The 12,076-nt window shown below is 27.7% G+C and overlaps 1 protein-coding gene across 1 annotated transcript; it reads left to right on the top strand.

The window, feature by feature from the left end:
- The first annotated feature begins 548 nt into the window (after positions 1–548).
- LOC141674793 (secreted RxLR effector protein 161-like) lies at positions 549–1,289 on the top strand. Its single transcript, XM_074481496.1, has one exon. It carries the CDS (start codon positions 549–551, stop codon positions 1,287–1,289), a length of 741 nt encoding a protein of 246 aa, XP_074337597.1.
- Positions 1,290–12,076: the final 10,787 nt, after the last annotated feature.

Raw genomic sequence — 12,076 nt, 5'->3', positions numbered from 1 at the left:
CTCGAACCTTGAACCTGTAGAAACTATTAAAAATAAAGATATAAAGTTTAAATTTAATACGTTGTTGACGGAATTCGAACCCTCAACCTATGAGAGCAGTTTAAATATTAATATAATATTTTATTATTATTATATCCAACGGTTCCATCTATATGTCTTTAAATCTGACGGTTCTTATTTTGCGTACCAAATAACTGTACCAAATAACCAACCAACTACCAAATTGCCTATAATAGTATAGTATAGATAGATAGATTTTTTGGTGAATACATGGAGCAGAGCTAGATATCTACTTAGAAGGCCTAGGAACCTATTTGGAAGCATTATAAAAGGTTCTGAAAACCCAACATTTACATTATTTACTTTATTAGAATAACACATAATTATATAATCTTCTTCAAGTTTTGTTTAATTATATTATGTAATGGAGTCAACAAGTTATTATTGTCTATTTATACTAAAGTTATATTATTTGAGTTGTGTGAGATTGTTTTTTGGAAATATTGTTGGGTGCCACAAGTGATAAGCAGATCATGGGTTGAGCAGACATGGAAGATAGAAGAGTAGCGCATTTTGTGTATTACCTGGTTCAACAAATGAAGGACTGTATAGAGCTAAAACAGTCAGCTTACACAAAGAAAATATTGGAGAAGGCTGGAATGCAAGCTTTTAACCCCACTAAATATCCTATGGATCCGAAGGAGCATTTGACTAACGACGAAGGCGGGAAACTGGTGGATCCAACAGAATACAAAAGCTTGGTTGGAGGACTTCGCTACCTTGTGCATACATGTCCCGACATGGCTTATGATGTGGGGATAGTCAGCCGTTTAATGGAAAAGCCCACAGTTCTTCATATGAATGCTATAAAGCGTATACTCAGGTACGTCAAGGGTACAATTAACTACGGCCTGGTTTATTCGAGGGATATTAGAAACAATATGCTTACAGGATACTCGAATAGCGATTTTGGAGGACAAACAGATGACAGGAAGAGTACAAGAGGAATGGTATTTTACTTAAATGATAACCTCATCACATGGGTCTCACAGAAACAAAGGTGTGTGGCCTTGTCTTCGTGCGAGGCAGAGTTTATGGGAGGGACGACATCAGCTTGTCAAGCTGTTTGGCTGAGGAATCTGCTGAGCAAGCTAACAGGTGAAGATATGGGTCCAGTAATCTTGTACATTGATGATAAATCCGCCATCGATCTTGCAAGGAACCTAGTTTTTCATGGGCGTAGTACAACATATAGACAAACGCTACCATTATATTCGAGAATGTGTTGAGAGAAAGGAGATCATTGTCAAGCATGTGAGTAGTGATATGCAACGAGCAGATTTCCTGACCAAAGCTCTCACTACTATCAAATTTGAAAGAATGCGCAGATTACTGGGAGTAATGGAGTTGCCTAAATAAGTTTCAAAACTAAGGGGATGATTGTTGGAATTATTTTGAAACTTATAGCTAGTTTTAAAATAATTAAAGTATGTGCATGTTGAATTAGTATGCATAGTCGTGGAGAAGTTTTAGAAATGGCATATGTAGACACGTAGAAGTAGAACTGCATTAGAAGAGTTAGTTGTTTGATGGCCCTTGTTTTTAGCTGCATATTCTATCAGCTATCTATTTATATTGTACGCTTCAAATCAATAAAAACAACTTACACGCAAGTCTTTGTTTTTCTCAGTTTTACAATACACAGCTTATATATATATTTGTATACATCCTGGCATTGAGTATAAACAAGAAATATGTTGTTCGAAAACCAACTCAAAAAATTAGGAATTTTACTTTAGCATTAAGTTTTACATCATTTATAACATGATATATATATATATATATAGCTAGGGAGATGATCGAAATACAAACAACTTTTAAAATTAAAGCTATAAACTAATATAAGCCACTAAGTCAATCTAATATAATCCAGGCACCACACATAATTGACCTACATCCTCCTGCACAAAATCTCAAGTTTCTAAACACATAAACTATATCCTTTAATTATTTTTAAGTATAATTAATGGCATATGCATCATGAAAGTTAGATGTCCTTACTCAAACTATTTGTCATTCAATATTACTAAAAAATGTAAATTAGTATTGTCTATTAATCAGGTCATCAATATAATAGAATAATAAGAAAATGAATTATAACCACACACCGCGTTTAGAGATGGCATGTAATAGTAGAATCATCTACACCCATCCTCTCTCACTCTAATTTTTATCATGTACTGATGTATCATAACCAATCCCCTTGAAATACCTGTAGAAAACAATTAATTAGAAAAAAATTAACTATGATTATTTATTTTTTCAAGATGAGTAAAGAAATATACCGTGCCAATCTTGATTTACATTTTGTATAGGGAGTGGAGGGTGGTTTTCTTTATTGTCTTCTTCATCTTCGAATATGTTCATCAGTGTTTATTGTAAATTTGACTCTCTATGAAATAGATGGGGGCGGCTGACAGTGGGTCAAGTGTTAGGGTTTGTGAAAAGATAACACTCTTTTTATAGGAAAATTTCCTATATAATTACTAATTTTATTAAGATTTTTTTCAAATTCTTAATGTTGTATATCTTTATTTATTTTTTATTTCATAGTGAAAATTTCACAATTATTTTGAAAGTTAGTGTTTGGTTCCACTTTTTAAACTTTCGAACATATTATAAGTGCACCGTTGTTATTTTTATTATAAACTAATTAACAATAAACATCCTAAATAAAATATAAAAAAATAATAAATATGACATATCAAATTTTAGTTTTGATTAGTTTAATAATGTGATTGAAAAACAAATATCCAAATTACGCGTCAACATAGTTTAGACTATAGGTTTATAAAATAAATTATATATATTAGATATCGGTTATATAATTAAAAAAAAATATATAATTGGTTAATATTTATTTTATTAGATATTTTTTAAAGTGATAAATCGTAAAAGATTTTTATAACTCATAATACAAATTTAAAAAGTATACTCATACTAAAAATAAAAATTTGAAAATAAAAAAATTAATTTGCACATTACTAATAATGAAGAGTTAGATGAGAGAAGTTATATGAGATAAAACCCTGTGTAAAAGGGACAATGTATACCATATATTGTGTATCTCTGTCAATTATACTTATGGTAGAATCATATTTGTAATATACAACTTATTTATATATTTACTAGACATTACTAGTGGAAATAGTTGGAGTTTATCATACAAATTGATACTAATGAAAATATCATATATCAGTATGAAAATTAGTATGACAACTGAGGCAACTCCCAACAATCTGCTTAATCCCCACTCTCATACTCCAAGCCCCACATGCCTCCAAGCCCCACATGCCTCGGCCTTTAGCCCATCAGGGGTAGCCCACTTGCCTATCCCCATATGAGAGATTATTATGAAGTGTTGAACTAAATATTTGATACCACTTGGTGGGTTTGTTAAACAAACTTTAAATCCACATAAGTATGATATTATTTATTTTTAGGGCTTAGCCTGCATGAATTATTTTTTGACCCCATCATCTAAAAAGGCTTCCTTCTAATAGAGTTAAATGGTTGTTTGTAAACTAGCAATCTCATTCCACAAATAAAAGCCTATGTAGTGACTTAATGAAAACATCTTCAATCATTAATAAAATATATAGTATGACAAAAATTAATATTTTTTATTTTATCTTCCACATACATTGTTATATAATGTCAATGCAGACTTGGTAAACCGGACTCGGCCACCTCATCTCGAGATCATTGGGATTAGAAAATCTAATTGGAGAGGGCGATCCAGGACCTAAAAAGGGGAGAGTTAGCCACTATAAGGAAGAGTTATGAATCCATATTTGCTGTCTACCTACTGCCTTGGACTTCGTCGAGCTACAGCTTAATCCCAGCAATAACTTGATTACATTGTTCAGAATGAATAATCACACCTAATGCTCTCTCTTGCACCTGCAGATGATACATATTATATTGATTATAAACGTTCCAAGTACACATAATCAAATGAAAATCAACCCTTCTTCTAAGTTGTCCTGCTTCCAAAGAAATGATGTGTCGGTTCAGAGATATTTTAACCAGTAAAACTTCAACATATCTACTAATCTCTCTTTAACTTCTATGGTAGGTTCCAGATTGATATCAAATAAACTACAGTGTAATATTACACACTGAACTAGAATTAGAAAATCACCACAACCATCACCTGGACTCAACTGCACTAGATTCCGATCCTCTAAAGAATGAAAGGCGCCACCAAATCCAAAATGATTAACTCAGATTTGGGAATTCAGTACCATGTCTGGAGAAACATCAGAATCCCACTCCGTAAACAATGTGTGGTAATGCTTACAAGGAAGAGTATGGAGTACGTGTGGGTTCCAGCACATCTCTGTCTAGCCTTCTTTCACACGTACGTAGCCACAAGAGAACTGAACTCCTGAATCTAGGAGAAAAACGGAGAATTTAAAAAACACCGCCTACTAATGAAATATGAATGCCCAACAATTTTTTAGCTTTTGCATGGTAAAAATTTTCTATAAATTACCACACTTCCTTTCGAAATGGACAAATTTATGTCCTGTAAAAGTTATCAAATTATATAATAATAATAATAACAATAATAACAATAATAAAATTGATACTCCTAAATTCGACGGAATGCGGTTGTATTTAGAGCGACGTCAGCGATCCGCGTGAATTATATCTAACGGACCATATTCAACTACTATCACAATAATCCAACAGTTGAAATTACATTTTATAAAAAATATTTACACACAAAAATAAAACAAAAATATATATAAAAAACTAACCTTAAACCCCCCCACCCCCTACCTAACGCGTTCCAAACTAGTTTGAAGTACGAGTAAAATTACTAGTTGACTATTAAAAAAGAAAACCAAATTTATTTATTTTTTTCTAAAAATTTTGGCATATCACTGAAATATATAGATCTTGATATCCGTAAGGTTGGATCATTCAATAATATTTTTAAAAATATCGAAACATCAATATGGGATTAAACACTAGTTAGAAGAGGCAAACCAAATATATTTATTTTTTCTAAATTTTTTATCATATCACTAAAATATACAGATCTTGACATCCCTACGGTTGGATCATTCATTAATATTTTTAAAAATATCGAAACATCAATATGGGATTAAACACAAGTTAGAAGTACTGGTCAAACTACTCTTTGACTATTAAAGAGGCAAACCAAATATATTTATTTTTTTCCAAAATTTTTGTCATATCACTAAAATATACAGATCTTGACATCCGTACAGTTGAATCATTCATTTATATTTTTAAAAATGTCGAATCATCAATATGGGATTAAACACTATTTAGGAGTACGGGTCAAATTACTAGTTGACTGTTAAAAAAGCTAACCAAATATATTTATTTTTTTCTAAAATTTTTGACATATCACTAAAATATACAGATCTTGACATCCGTACGGTTGGATCATTCATTAAAATTTTTAAAAATATCAAATGATGAATATGGGATTAAACACCAGTTAGAGGTCCAAGTCAAATTACTAGTTGACTGTTAAAAAAACAAACCAGATATATTTATTTTTTTCTAAAATTATTGTCATATCACTAAAATATACAGATCTTGACATCCGAACGGTTGGATCATTCAATAATATTTTTAAAAATATCGAAACATCAGTATGGGATTAAACACTAGTTAGAAGTACTCGTCAAACTACTCTTTGACTGTTAAAAAGGCAAACCAAATATATTTGTTTTTTTCTAAAAATTTTATCATATCATTAAAATATACAGATCTTAACATCCGTACGGTTGGATCATTCATTAATATTTTTAAAAATATCGAATCATCACTATGGGATTAAACACTAGTTAGAAGTACTAGTCAAATTACTAGTTGATTGTTAAAAATGTAAACCAAATATATTTATTTTTTCTAAAACTTTTGTGTTATCACTAAAATATATAGATCTTGACATCCGTACGGTTGGATCATTCATTAATATTTTTAAAAATATTGAAACATCAATATGAGATTAAACACTAGTTAGAAGTACTTGTCAAACTACTTTTTGACTCTTAAAAAGGCAAACCAAATATATTTATTTTTTTCTAAAATTTTTGTCATATAACTAAAATATACAGATCTTGACATCCCTACGGTTGGATCATTCATTAAAATTTTTAAAATATCGAATCATCAATATGGGACTAAACACTAGTTAGAAGTACTGGTCAAATTACTAGTTGACTGTTAAAAAATAAAACCAAATTCATTTATTTTTTTCTATAAATTTTGTCATATCACTAAAATATACAGATCTTGACATCCGTACGGTTGGATCATTCAGTAATATTTTTAAAACTATCGAAACATCAATATGGGATTAAACACAAGTTAAAAGTACTCGTCAAACTATTTTTTGACTATTAAAAAGGCAAACCAAATATATTTAATTTTTTCTAGATTTATAAAAATATCACAAAAATATATTCATTTTTCCCAAACTCATGTTTATAGTTTTTTTTAAAAATATTTATAAAATGTGGTATTTATGATAAAATTGATCCAAATCATGGATTAAAATTTTTCTTAAAACATTGAATTCTCAAAAATAAATTTTAAAATTTAGAATATAATAATCTTTGTAAGGAAAATATTAATTAATATTTATGTCCTGTAAAAGTTATCAAATTATATAATAATAATAATAATAATAATAATAATAACAATAATAACAATAATAAAATTGATACTCCTAAATTCGAAGGAATGCGGTTGTATTTAGAGCCACGTCAGCGATCCGCGTGAATTATATCTAACGGACCATATTCAACTACTATCACAATAATCCAATGGTTGAAATTACATTTTATAAAAAATATTTACACACAAAAATTAAACAAAATTATATATAAAAAAACTAAGCTTAAACCCCCCACCCCTACCTTACGCGTTCCAAACTAGTCAGAAGTAGTGGTCAAATTACTAGTTGACTTTTAAAAAAGAAAACCAAATATATTTTTTTTTCTAAAATTTTTGTCATATCACTAAAATATATAGATCTTGACATCCTTACGGTTGGATCATTCAGCGATATTTTTAAAAATATCGAAACATCAATATGAGATTAAATACTAGTTAGAAATACTCGTCAAACTACTCTTTGACTGTTAAAAAGGCAAACCAAATATATTTATTTTTTTCTAAAATTTTTATCATATCACTAAAATATACAGATCTTGACATCCGTACGGTTGGATCATTCATTAATATTTTTAAAAATATCGAAACATCAATATGGGATTAAACACTAGTTAGAAGTACAGGTCAAACTACTCTTTGACTATTAAAAAGGCAAACCAAATATATTTATTTTTTTCCTAAATTTTTGTCATATCACTAAAATATACAGATCTTGACATCCGTACGGTTGAATCATTCATTAATATTTTTAAAAATATCGAATCATCAATATGGGATTAAACACTAGTCAGGAGTACGGGTCAAATTACTAGTTGACTTTTAAAAAAGCAAACCAAATATATTTATTTTTATTTAAATTTTTTGTCATATCACTAAAATATACTGATTTTGACATCCGTACGGTTGGATCAATCATTAATATTTTTAAAAATATCGAATCGTCAATATGGGATTAAACACTAGTTAGAAGTAACTGTCAAATTACTAGTTCACTGTTAAAAAAGCAAACCAAATATATTTATTTTTTTATATATTTTTTTTCATACCACTAAAATATACAGATCTTGACATACGTACGGTTGGATCATTCATTAATATTTTTTAAAATATCGAATCATCAATATGGGATTAAACAATATTTAGAAGTACTGGTTAAATTACTAGTTGACAGTTAAAAAATAAAACCAAATATATTTATTTTTTTCTATAAATTTTGTCATATCACTAAAATATATAGATCTTGACATCCGTACAGTAATAATTTTAAAATATCGAAACATCAATATGTGATTGAACACTAGTTGGAAGTACTCGTCAAACTACTCTTTCACGGTTAAAAAGGCAAACCAAATATATTTATTTTTTTCTTTAAATTTTGTCATATTACTAAAATATAAAGATCTTGACATCCGTACGGTTGGATCATTCAGTAATATTTTTTAAAATATCGAAACATCAATATGGGATTAAACACTAGTTAGAAGTACTCGTCAAACTACTCTTTGACGGTTAAAAAGGCAAACCAAATATATTTAATTTTTTCTAAATTTTTTATCATATCACTAAAATATACAGATCTTGACATCCGTATGGTTGGATCATTCATTAATATTTTTAAAAATATCAAAACATCAATATGGGATTAAACACTAGTTAGAAGTACCGGTCAAACTACTCTTTGACTATTAAAAAGGCAAACCAAATATATTTATTTTTTTCCAAAATTTTTTTCATATCACAAAAATATATTAATTTTTGTCCCAAACTGATGTTTGGAGTTTTTTTTAAAAATATTTATAAAGTGTGGTATTTATGATAAAATCGATCCAAATCATGGATTAAATTTTTTCTTAAAACATTGTATTCTAAAAAATAAATTTTGAAATTTAGAATATAATAATCTTTGTAAGGAAAATATTAATTAATATTTATGTCCTGTAAAAGTTATCAAATTATATAATAATAATAATAACAATAATAACAATAGTAAAATTGATACTCCTAAATTCGACAGAATGCGGTTGTATTTAGAGCGACGTCAGCGATCCGCGTGAATTATATCTAACGGACCATATTCAACTACTATCACAATAATCCAACAGTTGAAATTACATTTTTATAAAAAATATTTACACACAAAATAAAACAAAATTATATATAAAAAACTAACCTTAAACCCACCCACCCCCTACCTTACGCGTTCCAAACTAGTTTGAAGTACGAGTAAAATTACTAGTTGACTATTAAAAAAGAAAACCAAATATATTTATTTTTTTCTAAAAATTTTGTCATATCACTGAAATATATAGATCTTGATATCCGTAAGGTTGGATCATTCAGTAATATTTTTAAAAATATCGAAACATCAATATGGGATTAAACACTAGTTAGAAGAGGCAAACCAAATATATTTATTTTTTCTAAATTTTTTATCATATCACTAAAATATACAGATCTTCACATCCGTATGGTTGGATCATTCATTAATATTTTTAAAAATATCGAAACATCAATATGGGATTAAACACAAGTTAGAAGTACTGGTCAAACTACTCTTTAACTATTAAAAAGGCAAACCAAATATATTATTTTTTTCCAAAATTTTTGTCATATCACTAAAATATACAGATCTTGACATCCGTACAGTTGAATCATTCATTTATATTTTTAAAATGTCGAATCATCAATATGGGATTAAACACTATTTAGGAGTACGGGTCAAATTACTAGTTGACTGTTAAAAAGCTAACCAAATATATTATTTTTTTTTAAAAATTTTTGACATATCACTAAAATATACAGATCTTGACATCCGTACGGTTGGATCATTCATTAAAATTTTTAAAAATATCAAATGATGAATATGGGATTAAACACTAGTTAGAAGTACAAGTCAAATTACTAGTTGACTGTTAAAAAAACAAACCAGATATATTTATTATTTTCTAAACTTATTGTCATATCACTAAAATATACAGATCTTGACATCCGAACGGTTGGATCATTCATTAATATTTTTAAAATATCGAAATATCAGTATGGGATTAAACACTAGTTAGAAGTACTCGTCAAACTACTCTTTGACTGTTAAAAAGGCAAACCAAATATATTTGTTTTTTTCTAAAAATTTTATCATATCATTAAAATATACAGATCTTAACATCCGTACGGTTGGATCATTCATTAATATTTTTAAAAATATCGAATCATCACTATGGGATTAAACACTAGTTAGAAGTACTAGTCAAATTACTAGTTGATTGTTAAAAATGTAAACCAAATATATTTATTTTTTCTAAAACTTTTGTGTTATCACTAAAATATATAGATCTTGACATCCGTACGGTTGGATCATTCATTAATATTTTTAAAAATATTGAAACATCAATATGGAGATTAAACACTAGTTAGAAGTACTTGTCAAACTACTTTTTGACTCTTAAAAAGGCAAACCAAATATATTTATTTTTTTCTAAAATTTTGTCATATAACTAAAATATACAGATCTTGACATCCCTACGGTTGGATCATTCATTAAAATTTTTTAAAATATCGAATCATCAATATGGGACTAAACACTAGTTAGAAGTACTGGTCAAATTACTAGTTGACTGTTAAAAAATAAAACCAAATTCATTTATTTTTTTCTATAAATTTTGTCATATCACTAAAATATACAGATCTTGACATCCGTACGGTTGGATCATTCAGTAATATTTTTAAAACTATCGAAACATCAATATGGGATTAAACACAAGTTAAAAGTACTCGTCAAACTATTTTTTGACTATTAAAAAGGCAAACCAAATATATTTAATTTTTTCTAGATTTATAAAAATATCACAAAAATATATTCATTTTTCCCAAACTCATGTTTATAGTTTTTTTTAAAAATATTTATAAAATGTGGTATTTATGATAAAATTGATCCAATCATGGATTAAAATTTTTCTTAAAACATTGAATTCTCAAAATAAATTTTAAAATTTAGAATATAATAATCTTGTAAGGAAAATATTAATTAATATTTATGTCCTGTAAAAGTTATCAAATTATAATAATAATAATAATAATAATAACAATAATAACAATAATAAAATTGATACTCCTAAATTCGAAGGAATGCGGTTGTATTTAGAGCCACGTCAGCGATCCGCGTGAATTATATCTAACGGACCATATTCAACTACTATCACAATAATCCAATGGTTGAAATTACATTTTATAAAAAATATTTACACACAAAAATTAAACAAAATTATATATAAAAAAACGAAGCTTAAACCCCCCCACCCCTACCTTACGCGTTCCAAACTAGTCAGAAGTAGTGGTCAAATTACTAGTTGACTTTTAAAAAGAAAACCAAATATATTTTTTTTTCTAAAATTTTTGTTCATATCACTAAAATATATAGATCTTGACATCCTTACGGTTGGATCATCAGCGATATTTTTAAAAATATCGAAACATCAATATGAGATTAAATACTAGTTAGAAATACTCGTCAAACTACTCTTTGACTGTTAAAAAGGCAAACCAAATATATTTATTTTTTTCTAAATTTTTTATCATATCACTAAAATATACAGATCTTGACATCCATACGGTTGGATCATTCATTAATATTTTTAAAAATATCGAAACATCAATATGGGATTAAACACTAGTTAGAAGTACAGGTCAAACTACTCTTTGACTATTAAAAAGGCAAACCAAATATATTTATTTTTTTCCAAAATTTTTGTCATATCACTAAAATATACAGATCTTGACATCCGTACGGTTGAATCATTCATTAATATTTTTAAAAATATCGAATCATCAATATGGGATTAAACACTAGTCAGGAGTACGGGTCAAATTACTAGTTGACTATTAAAAAAGCAAACCAAATATATTATTTTTATTTAAATTTTTTGTCATATCACTAAAATATATGATTTTGACATCCGTACGGTTGGATCAATCATTAATATTTTTAAAAATATCGAATCGTCAATATGGGATTAAACACTAGTTAGAAGTAACTGTCAAATTACTAGTTCACTGTTAAAAAGCAAACCAAATATATTTATTTTTTTATAATTTTTTTTATACCACTAAAATATACAGATCTTGACATACGTACGGTTGGATCATTCATTAATATTTTTTAAAATATCGAATCATCAATATGGGATTAAACAATATTTAGAAGTACTGGTTAAATTACTAGTTGACAGTTAAAAAATAAAACCAAATATATTTATTTTTTTATAAATTTTGTCATATCACTAAAATATAGAGATCTTGACATCCGTACAGTAATAATTTTAAAAATATCGAAACATCAATATGTGATTTAACACTA

This window comes from Apium graveolens, chromosome 7, assembly GCF_009905375.1.
Source record: "Apium graveolens cultivar Ventura chromosome 7, ASM990537v1, whole genome shotgun sequence".
Taxonomy (NCBI): Eukaryota; Viridiplantae; Streptophyta; class Magnoliopsida; order Apiales; family Apiaceae; genus Apium; species Apium graveolens.
Note: the sequence above shows the minus strand (reverse complement) of the source record. Positions and strands in the feature narration are given on the sequence as shown.

Excerpts from the sequence above, each read along its gene's own strand:
- LOC141674793 (XM_074481496.1), top strand. The coding sequence starts at position 549 with ATGGAAGATAGAAGAGTAGCGCATTTTGTGTATTACCTGGTTCAACAA.